General features: G+C 40.5%; 1 protein-coding gene across 2 annotated transcripts in view; it reads right to left on the bottom strand.

Moving 5' to 3' along the window:
- Positions 1 to 318: 318 nt before the first annotated feature.
- Positions 319 to 16,742, bottom strand: part of SEC24A (SEC24 homolog A, COPII coat complex component) — a 47,320-nt gene continuing 30,896 nt past the window's right edge. For both annotated transcript variants that reach the window (XM_045027565.1, XM_045027566.1), the window contains exons 13-23: positions 16,469 to 16,675; positions 15,972 to 16,092; positions 13,396 to 13,554; positions 11,605 to 11,778; positions 10,890 to 11,000; positions 10,267 to 10,442; positions 7,100 to 7,237; positions 5,885 to 5,989; positions 5,665 to 5,757; positions 4,977 to 5,080; positions 319 to 3,608 (exon numbers count right to left, since the gene is read on the bottom strand). In XM_045027565.1, the coding sequence (XP_044883500.1) occupies positions 3,494 to 3,608; positions 4,977 to 5,080; positions 5,665 to 5,757; positions 5,885 to 5,989; positions 7,100 to 7,237; positions 10,267 to 10,442; positions 10,890 to 11,000; positions 11,605 to 11,778; positions 13,396 to 13,554; positions 15,972 to 16,092; positions 16,469 to 16,675 (1,503 nt within the window). In that variant the 3' untranslated portion in view covers positions 319 to 3,493. The remainder of the gene's footprint in view (positions 3,609 to 4,976; positions 5,081 to 5,664; positions 5,758 to 5,884; positions 5,990 to 7,099; positions 7,238 to 10,266; positions 10,443 to 10,889; positions 11,001 to 11,604; positions 11,779 to 13,395; positions 13,555 to 15,971; positions 16,093 to 16,468; positions 16,676 to 16,742) is intronic.

The raw sequence follows: 16,742 nt of genomic DNA, 5'->3' as shown, positions 1-16,742 counted from the left end.
ATGCAAAAGCCTGTACATCTGCTTTTTCCTTGTTTGAAGTTTATAGTAAATACTGTGCGGTACCAAAGTGGAATTCTGTCAGTGCTCGCAATTACATAACAGAAATGCTTCCATTTTTGACTCCTGAAATACGAAGGCCCCCAGTCTTTGTACCATTTACAGATTGACAATTTTAGCAAGTTACAATTTTTTCCTTTAGCTATGCAATTACTGTTACTGAAGTTAATAATGCAACCAATGGGAAAAAATGTCACTCAGTGATTGGTCAAATATAGAATCCCACTTCTGTTTATTAAAGGACTGATGGACTTTTGTGAGCACTTTCAATTAGTTTTATTGAGTAGCCAAATCTTTTAAATTAGCACAGATAAAATAAGCATTTGCATGTGTTACAAATGACTTTTTACAGGAATAAAACAGTGAAAATTACAAACTGTAAAAAGGAGGACAAGTAAATCCTGTCTCAGATTCAGAAGGGGCAAGATTTATAACTTCATGCTGAAGATCTGTGTCTGAGTTTCAGAAAACAAGGATTTAATATTACAATATTATACACTACTTTACAAAATTAAATTTATAAGGATTACATCCCTAATAGTGAACAAAAGCTTAAAATCACATTTGATGGTCCCTTATATAACAGCCATTATGCATCTTTGATTATAAATTGTTAAGAAATTAACTCTGAATAAAAGAAATGTAAATCTTATTCTAGTTATTGCAAAATAGTCTATTTAGACTAGACTCAAATATATTAAATTATAAAAGATAATGAATACAAATTAAAATGGATGGTACTGATGTTGACTGAATTAAAATTAATGTGTCAAACAAATAGTTAAACCTCAGAAACTAGAAAAATAGAGTATATGTGCTGTGGTAGGGTTGTCGCACTAAGACAGAACAACCAGGACCACCCTTGCCTGTTTAAGATCTTAAAACAAACAAGTTATCCTTGACATTTGTAATACAGTGAGAAGTGTGGCATAGGCAGTTTACACACCGGTGTGCTCTGCAATGATGTAAGAGTAATACAAATTGAAGCAGCATGTTTTGTTCACCCCTGCATGGAATTAAACTACACATTCAATATTGCAGAATATTTCTTAAATACAATCTGGACATTCCAAAAGCATTCTACCTCAAATGGGTTCATTTGCTCGTTGTTTTCACAGAGAAAAATATTAGGGATCCTAACTTGAAATGATGTTAGTTACTGTACTGGCATGTAGACTGACATTCATAACTGTTATCCTGGTTTACATAAAGCAAGTGACGCTCTCTCTGAAACAGACACTATATTTAAAAATGTAAGTTTATGGAATATAAATGACAAAGTATGTGGTAATAGTAAGAAAAACCAAAGGCTTTGGGTCTGTTGTGAGATGCATGGATGATTTCCAGCATCCTAGTGGGTACATTTTATCATCACATGCCTGGAGTGAGGTACCACTTAATAAAACTGTGGTTGTCTGAATGACTGATTCTCATTTAAGAAATAAAAAAAAAATAGGATTTAAATGTGAGTGAAGCCAGAAATAAAGTAATTGAATAAATTTTAAAACATAATTTTCCCTATGTACTTACTATATATTTTCACGTTGACTGAAGATAATGCACAGGATGTTTAAATAATCTTTGGGAGAAGTAAATCTGTTCCAAAATGCTCTTTTGAAAACATCACAAAAATCAGCACAAATGATAGTGGCTTTTTTGTGCTCAGATTGCACAAGATGTTTCTATGAAGAAACAGCTGCTTCTCCCCTGCATTGAGGTAACTCCTGTCCGTCAATTATATTGTAACTGGAGCAGGAGCAGAAGCAGACGAATGGCTGCAGAAACTGTGATCCTACCAGATCCTGTTAAATCCTCTTCGCAAAACCTTCACAAGTTTACTAGCATAGGCACAATATCTACTTGCCTACCTTTATAGTAAACATTTCACTCAATGAAAAGTTACTTGACCCCAACAAGGAGATTTTTGCAAGTCTGCTATAAGTGTATGAGCATTAATATGAACTAAAAGCAAAATAAAGTAGAAAACATTTTTTCCACATCACAGTTCTTCCATGGGCATATAAGGGGCAGAAATTGACTAGTAACAAAGAGAAACAGCCTGTCATCTACAGATTGCTCCCAACCGATGTACTTTAATTCCCATGTACTTTACACATCTTACATTTAAGAATACCAGCTTTCTACAAATCCAGTTTCCATATTTAATTTGTAGCACTTGCAGGTCTGTCAGTTAAATTAAAACATGTATATTGTGTGCACACATGGCCCTGGAATTAGGCTTGTTACATAGCTTCAATAAAAAAAAGATTTTGGAGAACTTTAAATATATTCACTGAACTATAAAACACTTCCTACTAATATGTTTTTTCCATTTATTTCAAGAGCAAAATTATTACTTCTGCTTGGATTCAGTTTTAGATGTCAAACAAAATATTCAGTGCTGTCTCAAAAATATATTGATAAATTAAGGATGAAATGCTACCACAGCCTCATTTCACAAAAAAATAATTTTGTGGGCCTAACATTTAGTTAACCTATATTAGAGCAGAAATCTATCTAATGTAATGCACAGAAAGGATCAGGTGGTTTTATGCTTTGCCTTCTTTTCCCCCCTTTCCTGCCATTTAATCAACTATTAAGACAAGACCAACTCATTATTTTTAACTACAAACACAAGGCTCAGTGTCAGTCTTAGCCCATGTTTGCTGCCAGACAACTTGATTATAGTTTTCAGTTTACACAGTATGCTATGCCAACCTTGTCTTTCAGGTACAAGAATATTGATACATTTAAAAGCTTTTTAACAAATTACTTCAATCTATCTCAATCCAGCTAGGCCAGTTTAAGCTACCTTCAGACTTATCCAACATAACCATTTCTAGAACATTACATCCTAAAATTTTCATAATTTTTTTTTCAAATATTTGTTCATTTCACAATGAATTGTTTCATTGCTACTTTAAGTGTACCAGATAGCTCTTTTTTAAAAGAAATGTTCAATCTTTAATCAGTGGATATACTGTATCATAAGGACAATATAATTTCCCTGCAACTGAATCATATTGAGGTTTTAAATCTAGCAGCAACCCCGCCCCCCCCCCAAAAGCAAAACTAAAAGTTACAGAAATATACATTTTGAACAAAGAACTCCATTTTACAAAATGTATTTCACCCCTTCAATATTGCCTTTGCAAATGTACTTCATGCTGCAACTGCTTGCAGTAAAAGCATGATTTGCAGCAAATTAAAGATCCCCAACCTCTTCAAATAGATTTTGATTTTAAAAGTACAATATTATGTAGTTGCACATATGATTCTCAGTTGTGGTCCTTTATTTGCTTTACTTTGTTGAAATCACAGTGAGACCTTCTCATCAACTGCACCAGGCCACAAACTTAACAAAAGATATTACAAGCACAAGTGTTCTTTACTGCAGAAATTTTCGCTAAGCAAGCGAGCCATACAACCCAGTGGTTCATTTATTCACTTGCTGCTGTATATGCAGGAGGAACTCATAGTATGATAAGGCAGATTCTGTTCTGTCTTCTATCATGTTCTGTAGGAAACTTGATTTCAGTGGACTTTCATCCCTTAGAAATAGAAATAAAATGACTGAGTGAAATGAAACATTCACTAACCTCTACAGTACAGTATTTTTAAAGTTATAGGATGAACTAGCATTTTGAAAGCTATTTAAAAATAAGTCCATCAACTGGTCAAGTGTAAATGAAAAGCCAGTACTGTAGGCCTCACAATCATTCATACCACAATATTGCTGGATAATGTTCACATTTAATTCACTAAAATGTCTGATGTTAAACACAGGGAAGCTGGTTACATTTATAATGTAAGAGCCTCTCAATACCAACTGGCAGAGAGCCCACTCTTCTGTAAACTCCCATCAGGTCTGACACTTTATACGTTATTATCATAGTATTTATCTGTAAAGAGTGCTGTGTGTAGTATCAAATGAGAGCTGGTGACATGGTAGTCAATCTCACTGTGATGTTTGTACAGATGGTGTGCAAAGAGTTGTGTGCTGGAAATACGACCCTAAAATGTTTTGAGGGCAGACTGGATAAACAAATTGTCCTAGACAAAAGCAGAGGAAGTTACTTGTCTGTAACTGGAGGTTCTTCGAGCTGTGTGGTCCCTATCTGTATTGCACACGGGGATAGGCAGGTGTGCCATGCACCTGAATCCTGAAGTGTTTCTTAGCAGTGTCCACTGACCAGCACGTGTATGGTGCATCCCCTCATGCTCCCAGCAGAGGGTATAATAGGTAGTGGCTCTCCAGTCTTCCTCTTACCGTCTTGGAATGTAGTCTGAAGCAGAGGGGAGAGAGGGCAGGTAGTGGAATACAAATAGGGACCATATATCTTGAAGAAGTTACAGGCAAGTAACCTCTCTTCTTCGAGTGATGGTCCCTATGTGTATTGCACACATGGGTAACTCGCGAGCAGTGATCAGTGCAGAGGTGGGTGTGAGGATGCCAATGGAAGCGCAGTCTGCATTACAGCCTAGCCCGCTGCCATTGTACACTAGTGTATTGTATTGTGAATGTGTGGACAGAGCGCCAGGCGGCTGCATGACTTAGGTCTTGTCAGGAGACATCCGCCAGTGAAGCCGATGTGGTGGCTTCCACTCACATAGAGTGAGCTGTGACTATCAGGCAGGGGTACGCCAGATTGTTTGTAGCATTCACAGATCCTCCCTGAGACCCATTTGGAGATTGGTTTGGAGGAGAGGGCTTTACCCTTGGACTGTTCAGCGATGTGCCAAAGAATTGAGTCCTGTGGTTTTCAAGCATTTACAATTCACACCATGCACAACTCTTACGAATCTTGTGTGAGGGCAATGCAGTATAAAATATGTCACTACAGTGGCTGACATGACTATGCATGCATGCAAGTATGATCATGCATACTTGTGTATTAGAGTTGTCAAAAATAACTTACCTTATTATATACAGTATAGGGAAGAATGGCCTTTGCTCTCTCAGCCAAGAGATAAAAGCTATTGTTCTGGTAGATTCAGCTGTTTCAAGTTCTGGAAGATGCGTCTATTAGACAAAAGTTATCATTAATACATAATATAACACACTGTCTTTAGGAGACAGAGTTAATTTAGTGTTAATGAAAAGGGCCAAGCATTGTAACCAGGCATAAAGCAGGCACAGTTAGTATGAAGCTGTTCCACATACCACTGCAATTTCAGTCTCAGACCATCCTTGAGCAAACTATCCATTGTGCCAAACTGAATAGTGGCTTTTGGCTGTCACAACTGGGACTACATTAACAGATTCATTTTCACTTGTGACCTAAACTAGGATTTGAATTTTCCAGCAATGAGGGCTGGTGAGCTAACGCACTCTCCTTTCTGGTCCCAATATTCTCAATCTGCTCAGACTTTTACTGGATCTAACTGATGGTTATCAACTTCTATTCATTGTGGTTTCATGGTGAGAGAGCTGGATTAAGATTATTTTAAGTGAGGAACCTAAGGAAGAGTGGCATATGATGGGGGAAGTGAGCTTTTCCTGAAACTGGAATTAATTACAATCAGCTACAATTCTAAAAGGCTCTTTAGCTTATACAGGTGATATTTTAAAAAGTTATTTGTCTTAAGACCAAAGCAAGCACTTACCATATTCTGTGGTATTGATACATAACTTGGAACTCCAAGGACTTGGCTGATAAAATTCTGTCCACAATTCTTTCCAACCCAAATAAACATTACCTAAAAGACAATCCGATAATGACAGCATTAATCTATGCAATACATAAACCCTTATACTCATCAGTATATCTAAAGTGCTCAGTAGTCTTCAGAAAAACCTACAAGTTCATATAAAATTTTAACTTACAGAGCCAGCATCCATAAGATAAGCACCATCCCTACTCAACTTCTCCACAGACAGCTGGAGAATGGGTGGCTGAGGTATTGTTCTATCATTGATGTTGAGGGCTCCCTAAAGAGAAAAATTGCTACAATGTAAGTGTGCCTCTAGATATATAGATAAAAAAAGGCAGACAAGAATGAAAAATATTCAAATGGAATACATTTTTACTAGTAAAAACAATTAAGGACAAATTATACCCCTTGCACCCAAGAGCATCATCATCTGTTGATGTCTGACTTATCTTCTTAAAATTCGGATATAACATATACTTTATTATAAAAAATCAGTCTTTAATTTGTCTTATTGAAATTGATTCTCTTCTGAAAACTTCAGTTATGTTAGCTTCAAAAATCTGCAGGCTTCAAAGTCTGGATGTACAGATTTAGTCTGCCTGCACTGAGTAACTCCTACACATACTTGTTCACGGAACTAATGACAGGACTTATTTTAAAAAGGAAGTTGTACAACAGTATGAAAAACATCATTCCTGCTGCAGTATATCCCCTTTTAAGGGTGGTGCTTTGTAGTGTAATAGACTATTTTCAAATCAGAATGCTAGCTACATTTTTCAAAATGGTTGTCTAAAGAATCCAATCCACACTGTGACTAGAGTGGGTGTTAGCCACATGTTCCCTCCAGAGCCCATCTATACCACCCCTAACAGACAACCTGGAAAATAATGGAGCTACATCTTATATGTATGGTTTACAGTATTTGTAAACTTCTACGCATTTCAATTTAGTCTGAAATGCAATCCAACACTGGAACTACCCCTCATCTCACAATTTATAATTCATGAATGTATTGCTTCCAAGTTATTCTAAACCAAGTTTTGCAGCAATAAGTCTGGATTACATGGAGTGGGAATTTAGTGCAGCAGTCTTTATAATAATTTCTTAATAGTCACACACACACATGCATGATTCATGTCATGTGACTTAATTAAAGTGCCATGGAATTGTCCTATCAGTTTGCCTTTAATGGATAGGTTGCTTTGATGTATCTTTAAAACTTTTAACCTTGTGACTGCCTGTGCGCTCTCAGACTACATACCTTGAAGAATACAGTTCTTATTTAAAGGGTTTTCTATGCAATACATATTCGTCACTACAAATAAAGGTGTTTGGAACCAAGCAACCACAGAACAAGTGTAATAAGTAAAAAAAAAAAAAATCATACCTCATCTGTGAGATTGTCAACTCTGTACAGATTGGGATGGGTCATAAGCATGAGGAAAATTAGGGGCTGGTTTTTCACTTGACACATAGTAAAAATACGCTCATCTAAACGGATATTTGTCCCAGTCTGGAATGCTTTCTGTGAATAAAACCAGTATTTGAAATATTTTAATTTGTTATTAATTCAAAGTCAACAAGTGAAAAGCACTAGACTACATTAAGAAATATTCTGAGTCCCACATAAAATTTAGCCTCAAGTATTATGATCTGAAAATATAATAAAAAAAGTCTTCATTACTACAGTGACCTCCCCTACTTAATTTATCTGCATTTCTTAATTGATTATCTGTACTCAAAGCAAGTTTCGTATATTATTTATATGCAAACAACTTTGTGACTAATCACTCAAGCAGTGTATCTTTGGACTCTGGAACCATTGACATAACATACTGTAATATGTTGGTCCTATGTCTACAGAACACTTTCTGAAGAGTGGAGTTGGAATGACGACATATTACGATGGATTTTTAATAAAATTATGCATACTACTTTGTCTCAAGAAGCTACATAATACTTAAAAATCGCAATCCAAAAACATGTTATGCTTAATCCTTCAGCTCTAATGCACATCTCTGTCAGAGGTGTTCTGACTTAATGGTAAACGCACTCCATTGGCTTACAGACACAAAGCAGCTGATCTGCTGCTGAAGCAGGATCCCATCCCAAACAAGTATTGAAAACCATTCAAGTGTTTGACTTTGTCTTTATTAAAGAGATCAGATCTCCCCCAGCATAAACACAGCCATAGTATAGACTTGACAAGGGTTTTTAGTAACATTTGAGAAAGTGCGAATAAGATGATTCCACCAGGTCTTGATCATGCTGCATTATGAAAGAGTAAACCATCTATCCTAACACTAACCATTTCCTATACTAGTTCAAGGGGACCCACGGCTGAAAGCCATTTTCAGAAATTGTTCAGTTTTATAGTGTAGACAAGACTCAGGAATGCTGCAAACCCCTTTGTTAGAAAAGGGAAAGATGAGTTATTTGAAAGCTGGCACTTAGCTCTTGCCCTACACCCAGTGGTGAGCTGGAGCCGGTTCACACCAGTTCACGGGAACCGGTTGTTAAATTTAGAAGCCCTTTTAGAACTGGTTGTCTTGCGTGGGACAACCAGTTCTAAAAGGGCTTCTAAATTTAACAACCGGTAAGCTGAAGTGACCCAGGAGCATAGCTGGGGGGGGAGCAGGGGGAGAGGCCGCTCCCCCCGAGCACATTATCCAAAAGTGGTGCCTAAGGCGCCAACTCTGTGGGTGCTCCAGCTCCCCATGCCCCCAGCTCACCTCTGCCTCCTCCCCTGAATGCTCCGCCCCACTTCTCCTCCCCCCTTCTTCCCGCAAATCAGCTGTTCGCGCTGGAAGCCTGGGAGGGCGGAGAAGCAGAGCAGCAGCTTCGCGCTCAGGCCCAGGGAGGCGGAGACAAAGCAGAGGTGAGCTGGGGCGTGGAGGTACGCAGGGGAACTGCTCCCTGCCCCAGCTCACCTCCATTCCGCTCCGCCTCCCTGGGCTTGAGTGCAAAGCCGCCGCTTGCTTCTCAGCCCTCCCAGGCTTCCTGCACGAACAGCTGATTCGCGGGAAGCGAGGGAGCTGTGAGCTCAGCCTGACCCGGTGCTCCAGGCGCTGCGCAGTGGCGGCGTGGCCCAGCTCCAGCCAAGCGGCACAGCTGTAGCGCTGCCAGCCACCTCTAGGCAGTGCGGTAAGGGGGCACAGGGGGTAGGGGTTGGATAGAGGGCAGGGGAGTTCGGAGGGGTGCTGGGGGTGGGGGGATGGATAGGGGGCGGGGCGGTCAGAGGGTGGGGAACGGGGGTTGAATGGGGGCAAGGGTCCCAGGGAAGCAATCAGGAAGGAGGAGGGGTTGGATGGAGAGATGGGAGGCAGTCAGGGGCAGGGGTTCCCGGGCGGCCAGGAGACAGGGAAAAGGGGTGGTTGGATGGGGCAGGGGTCCCTGAGGGCCACCAGGAATGAGAGGAGAGGTTGGATGGGGCGGCGGGGGTCAGTCGGGGGCAGGGGTTCCAGGGGCGGTCAGGGGCCAGGGAAGGGGAGTGGATGGGTCAGGGTCAGGGGTCCCGGGGGGGACAGACGCATCAAGGAACGCGGGGGGAGTCCTGGGGGGTGGAGGCATGCCACGACCCCCTTGTGGGGTGAGGAGGGAACCGGTTGTTAAGGTTTTGGCAGCTCATCACTGCCTACACCCCACATTAAGCTGGTGTATAGATTTGCCTTGTCAGCAGCACACAGAGCGAAGCTCCTCAAAGCCACACCGAACAGCAATGGCTGCACGTTCCCCAGGCTGGCAGTCAGGAGTACCAGGCAATCATGGCAAGCCTCCCCATATTACTCCCTGCTCCCACTTTCCTTTGCTTCCTCTCTTGGCTGCCCACTTCTGCCTCAATACCGATGCACTCCCAGGCACCCAAACTTCTTGCCCTCTAGCTCCACCTCCCTGGTGCTATTCTTCACCATACTCCCCATCCTACACTGCTGCAGCTCGATACATGGAACAGAGGCCCCTTCTTTCTGTCATGACACACTCCACGCCACAACTACACCACCTCCCTACACTGTTCATAAAAATTTAAGCTTTATGAGAAATGCATCTGACATAAGCTCTAGATGCAGTACATAAACACAGCCTATACATATGGAACTTGTCACATTTAGATATTATGATAACTTTTAAAAAACCCTTTGTTGGTGGCTGATAGAGACACCCAAGCCATCTTCTACTACAGTTGGCCCCAATAAAGCCTAGGTGAACAAGCAAGTCTTGCTTTGCCGTGGTACTGAGGGGGGAAAGAAGAGAGAGAGGAGAGAAAACACCAAATCCAGGGCCTGGAGAAGTGAGACAAGAAGTTGGTTCCATTTATACCAGAAGAGGCAATTATCTTAAATGCCGAACAACCTCAGTTACTGTGACAGTATATGGAGAGAAGGCTGGTTTTAATTAAACTGGATCTAAACCAATGAAGAAATCACCCCCCCTTCAAATGTTGGCAAAACCCTACATATATAATATCTCACTGAAATGTTTATTTATACATCATTCAGACTGACATACTGAATATAAAAATAACATTCTCTGGAAAGATTTTATTTTCATTCTTACTTGTTTTAAGAGCGCCAGTACATGAAGTGGAAAGAGTCGTAGGGAATAGGGAGCCATCAGACCAGGCTGCTGAATGCTTAGGACTGAAGAGCGGTAAGCTGATAGTGAATCGATTACAGCATTCACCAAGGCATCACGAGCATCACTCAAACTAGCAGAAACTGACCGGTCCACAGCTAAAGAGCCACAGAGAGAGAAGTTTAACAGCTAATTATATCCTATTTCTTTTCTAAAAATTACTGACACGTATTATTTTGTACTTCTATAGATCCTCATCTCAGGATCTTAAGATGATTACAAGCACACATTAATGGAGCTTTACTGTGCCATGAAGAGGCTTAGAGGGATGGGAACATTAATGGTACAGCCTAGAATAAAAAAATCCAGGAGTGCTAATTGCTGCTCTAACTTCTGATGTGCAAAATTCTAAAGCCATATCAAACAAGGTGACAACATACAGTTGTACTGATATCCTCACATCAGAGGACCTGTAAGTCATATGGCAAAGTGCCTTCAACCATTCAGAAGGTAGGATACTACCCCTGTAATCTTGCTTCCTGAAGGATTATTCCTCAAAAGTTTTAGATATTTTACACATGTACATCAAAGAGCATCATGCTTACCCATATTGGCTAATAACCCTGTAATAGCTTGTACGTCAGCCCCCAGATACACGTCATTCAGTGTTGTAACAACAGGTAAACACATAGTGTGGACTCGAATCCTTCTTTCACCTATAGGGAAAAAATAAATCTGTGTAGTCGCCAAATGGCATTTTCCACACCATTATCTAAGCTGTGTTTTGGCGGAAGGGAGGGAAAAAAATCACAAATGTAGCAAAAATGAAGTCTATACACTAAAATTTGCAGTAACTCTAATTGTTTTAAGTCAATTTATTTAAGAGTATCTTTTTTGTTCAATTTACCTTACGCAATTAGTCTATATTTCAGATAAATAACTTATAAAATGGATTTAATACACCATTAACTTGTCACACAAGTATCTTAAATTAACACTTGTTAAGCAGCCAATTTAATATCTTTGGCCAACTTATTTCTGGGCTAAAATTGCCCATTTCAGATTAGAGCAAGTTTTTCAGCAAATCTGTAAGCCCCTGAAATGCAGCTGCTGAATGATGAATAACCACTATCACCAACAGCAGCTGAGGAACGAGTGTGCTAGCATGTTAGACTCTCCCCTCTCTTATTGGGGATATGAAGATGTAGTTGAAGTTATTTACTTACTACAAACAAACTAGATTATAATTTAAGAATTTACACACAATGGCAGCTAACAGAGTATATCACTGTACCAGCCAATGCTGTTTACATTTCTTACCTTTGCTGGATGTGTACAATAGTGCTGACTGAAAAGAAACAACTGGCATGTCAGTGAGACTTTCCTCTACTGACATTTGTACAGCATATCCTGCATCCGGGTTTACATTGGGTAAAGACAACAAGTCTGTTGATCGCACAAAGAAGTTCCCGTGGAAGGTATGAATGGAAAGACCTAGGAAAGGAAAAACCATGTAATCTGTTTTATTAATGTTACTTTCGCCATTTAATGTAAACTATGAACTGATTACATAGTTGCCCTGATTTTTAGACTGTGCTCTACTCTAGATTATGGACAAACCCTTTTCAAAATACAGTTCCTTTAGTAAATGTAAATATCTCAAGTTGCATATTAGTTTGTAGCATGCACTAAAGCCAATGGTTACCAAGCACTCAGAATACAAGTCAGCTCAAAGATTAACAATGTTCCAAATTTCTTTGACTCTTTGAGGCTGAAAGTCACAATGTGCTGAGATTTCTAGTACAGAATATATGATAGGATCAGTCATTTAAGGGAAAATACTACATACAGCGCAGTAAAGTACTCTTTCTATACAAGTACTACCCTTGGGAACCAGTAATTTAGTTCTAAAAGGGTTACAAATTAGGGCTGTCAAGCAATTTAAAAAATTAATCACGATTATTGTTTAACAGCACGATTAATAGACATTAATTTAAATATTTAAATATTTATTTAAATGTTTTTGGATGTGGTGGTGAAGAATGATGGGGTATATGAATGTTTTATGAATGCACTTGCAATGCCAGCTACAAAAGTGCTATGCGAATGCCAGTTCTCACTTTCTGGTGACATTGTAAATGAGGAGTCAGCAGCATTATCTCCCGTAAATGTAAACAAACTTGTTTGTCTTAGCTATTAGCTGAACAAGGAGGAGGACTGAGTGGACTTGTAGGCTCTAAAGTTTTACATTGCACTCAAAAATACCAGTTATGAAACAAAAACAAAAATCTACAGTTGTAAGTTGTACTTTCATGATAAAGACATTGCACTGCAGTATTTGTATGAGGTGAAATTAAAAATACTATTTCTTTTGTTTATCATTTTTACAGTGCAAATATTCTGTGTTGTAATTGAAATCAACAGATTTGAAAATGTAGAAAAACATCCCCAAATATTTAATAAATTTCAATTGGCATTCTATTGTCTAAGAGTGCGATTAAAACTGCGATTAATTGCGATTAATTTTTTTACTAACTTTTTTTGAGTTAATCGCATGAGTTAACTGTGATTAGTCGACAGCGCTATTACAAATATATGACATTGAATTCAGTTAGACCCAAGGTACAGGAGCCTTGCTACAATACACTGTCCAAATGCTTTTCTGTTGCTTCTTTATAGTTTTTAGATGGAGGTGCAAGACAGTAAAGAGTTCCCTTTATCCTCTCAGTTCATGAAAAATTAAAAAAAAAAAGAAAATCAGGCTTCTGGTTTAACTACAGGGCAAGACAGTTTTGAAAGTAAACAGTGTAGCAGGAATATTAAATTATGAATTCCTTATTTTTGCTTGAGGAGCATGTGGAAGTACATAGTAATGAAGCACCTATTTCTAGCCTTGGCAAGCCATAGATACTGATCCTCAACACCACTGCACCTTGATAGATAAACTCTTTTGTGCCATTCTACTAATTCTGCTCTCTTTTCTACAGTTGGATTCAGAATGCCTGATTTTACATGTACATTTGCCAACTATTCATTCAGGATTATATAAAAACAAAATACCAATAAATAATGTTTAAATAATAAACTATACAAAAAAGATTCTATTCAGACCTTTGGTGCATCTTATCCTCATGACGGCCTCAAAGCCAATCTTTCTAGTTAAGTATCGTTTCAGCTCTTTCTGTAATTTCTCCACCTGGACAGGGTTGTGCTGATGATGGTAAGATTGATAGTAATACACACTTCCTGCTGAATACCTTGATATACAGCCTAGAATAGAAAATGTGCATTGGTGGAGTTCAAATCAACAGTTGTTGCTGCGGTCTTCAAATATCAGTTCAGATTAACCTAATTCTCCTTGTAATTTTATTTGCAAGCATCAACAGTTTAACATTAACAACCTTATTCTACACAGGTATAGGCCCAGATATAATGTGTAGATGTGACCAATAACTTGCTTGATTATGAAGGTTATAAAGTGTGAAATGGATTTAAAATTGGTCTAAAGGAAAGATGATACCACGCCACTCAGGAACAAAAATCAGAGGATACGTTAGGGGTGAGAAGTAATTAAAATGGTAACAAAGCTGCTCCAATAAAGGTGTTTACTTCATCATGCATTGAGACGTAAGAATGAAAATAAATTCCTTCAGATGACTCGCACCTTATTCCAGAATCAAAATAATTCTTTGAAATACTCCTACAAGTCGAGGAGGAAGAGTGTCTCAGAAACTATCATGCTAACTAGAAGGACGTTGTAATACGTCTCACTACCAATGTCATTATGCATTAAGGGTGACCTCATCTCAACGTGAAATTCCATCCTAGCCAGCAGGGGTGGGGAACCTACAGCCTGCTACTTCATTTCATGTGGCCCACAGCAAGTTTCCACGCTGTGGGCCAGAAGCACCAAGCCCCGGCGCCCTGAAGCAGCGAGCTGCGGGGAGAAGCTAGGGTTGCCAGGCTGTTAAAAGTGCTGTCGGCTCTGCGCAGCTCCCAGAAGCGACTGGCATGTCCCTGTGGCCCCTAGGATCAGGGGCGAACAGGGAAGCTCCACACGATGCCCCTGATCCCAGTGCCAGCACCGCAGCTCCAATCGGCCGGGAACCATGGCCAATGGGAGCAGTGGGGGCAGTGCCTGTGGGCACAGGCAGTGCACCTCAAGCAGAGCCCCCTGGCCCTCCGCCTAGGGGCAGGACATGCCAGCTGCTTCCAGGAGCCATGAGGAGCCAGGGCAGGCAGGGAGCCTTAGCTCCACTGCACTGCTGACCGGGAGCCACCTGAGGTAACTGCCACCCAGCCGGAGCCCAGACCCCAAATCCCCTGCCCTAGGTCAGAATCCCCCCACCACACCTTAACTCCCTCCCAGACACCACACCCCAACCTCCTGCCCCAGCCCTGAGCCCCCTCCTGCACCCCAAACCACCTCCTGCACCCCAACCCCCCTACCCCAGCCCTGAGCCCACTCCCACACTCCAAACCCCTTAGCCCCAGCCCACACCCCCTGACTGCACTCCAAACCCCTCACCCCAGCCTGATCCCAGAGCCTGCACCCCCAGACGGAGCCCTCATCCCCATCCCACACCCCAACCCCCCTGCCCAGAGCCCCCCTCCTTCCCTCCACCCCGTATCCATCATTTCTGGCCCCACCCCGGAGCTTAGCAGAAGCCCCGAGCCTCTGCAGCTCGCCCCGCTGCAAGGGGAAGCCCTGAGCCTGTGCGCAGCCCACGACTGATTTTTTCTGTGGGTCAGTAGCCCCTGATAAGAAAAAGGTTCCTCACCCCTGCTATTCACCTTATTCAGGTTCTTATACCATGGTGATAAGCACAGTATATAACATATGTTTATGTCCAGAACAAAGGGAAATCCTTTGTACAAATGTAGGACACGATCTAGGGGAAAAAGGGTCAAGTTTTGTAAACAGAACTCTGTCATTGAGTCGCCAACAGACACAATCAGATACTGAGCTATGAACTGCTTTGACATACAAGGATATAGCTACCAATTTTTAATTTGTTTAAGTCGTCGGCTCACAGCCCACACTAGTGAGGCTTTTCAGAATCTGGAAATGATGAGATTATACCCAGATAGTTTAAACATATTTCTATTTGTTAAACAGGACTTTGTTTAAATATTTCTAGAACTCTGATTTTTGTCTAGTAATATTAGGGAACAAGTCCTGACAATGTTCTAAGAGATGAGAAAATCTCAACCCTCAGGTAAGAACGGGAGGGATAGCTCAGTGGTTTGAGCATTGGCCTACTAAACTCAGGGTTGTGAATTCAATCCTTGAGGGGCCATTTAGGGAACTGGGGTAAAAATCTGTCTGGGGATTGGTCCTGCTTTGAGCAGGGGGTTGGACTAGATGACCTCCTGAGGTCCCTTCCAACTCTAATATTCTATGATTCTATTCTACGATTCTAAGAATACAGGCTAGTTAGCTTGTCCTCAAACTCCTAACATGAAATACCATAATCTCTACCCATAGAAATGTCAAACAGTGGATCGGGGAACATGCAATCTCATAGTTAGCCCTCTTGGGCATGGTTGCCAATACCAACCATTACATTAAAATGGTAGAATATGCATAAGTGAAAGAGCAAAATCCATTTTTTTTTTTTAGTATTACACAGTGTTCCCTAGAACACTGAAGCTACAATCTTAAACAGCACCTTATAATGACTTACCTAATGAAGCCAAGTCAGAATACTGTCCACTAAGAAGGAACAAGTCAACTGCAACCTGCTGCCCTGAACAGTCCAAGGCTAACTTCTTATAGAAGTCAGTGGATGGTGTAAGATGTATATCCTGTTAATACAAGGAAATAGAAGAGAGGAGTCCAAAAGGCACACGCTCTTGTGACCTAATTTCAGGGATGCTCACTGCATCTCTCACACTGACTTCAATGGCTGTTCTGAGCGCTCAGTATCTTTCAAAATCAGAGCATTACTCTGTGTTTATAAATTTGTTAGTCTTTAAGGTGCCACAAGTACTCCTGTTCTTTCTGTGTTTATAGGTTTTCTTGTTAGTAACATTTGATTAATACAGTATAAGAATGTCAGCTCTCACAAAAGAACTACAATAAAACTAAGATAATCCAAACCATGCAATTCAAAATGTATATAAACTCATGCAACAGGATTGTAAATTTTCATAATCTGTGTTTAAGAGTGTTTTTTGTAACCTTTGCAGATGCTCTTTGGTTAGGTTCTTCTCGGGATTTCAGTGATCCCACTCCTACAGATGGAAGCTGTGTCTGGAAGACAGAAATTCGTCCACCAGTGGGAGACATCAGTTTGAAGGCGGCCTGCAGCGCAGGTCCTAGAGCACTCTGTGTTTCCAGGGACTTGGTTAACATCTGTGGCAAGGTCCGCAGTAAATCTTGAATTAGCTGGTATAAAGTAAAAAGTTACTCAGAATTAAAACGTTTCAGAAGGGATTTCTCCTGTGTTGCACAG

This window comes from Mauremys mutica, chromosome 8 (genome assembly GCF_020497125.1).
Source record: "Mauremys mutica isolate MM-2020 ecotype Southern chromosome 8, ASM2049712v1, whole genome shotgun sequence".
Classification (NCBI taxonomy): Eukaryota; Metazoa; Chordata; order Testudines; family Geoemydidae; genus Mauremys; species Mauremys mutica.
Note: the sequence above shows the minus strand (reverse complement) of the source record. Positions and strands in the feature narration are given on the sequence as shown.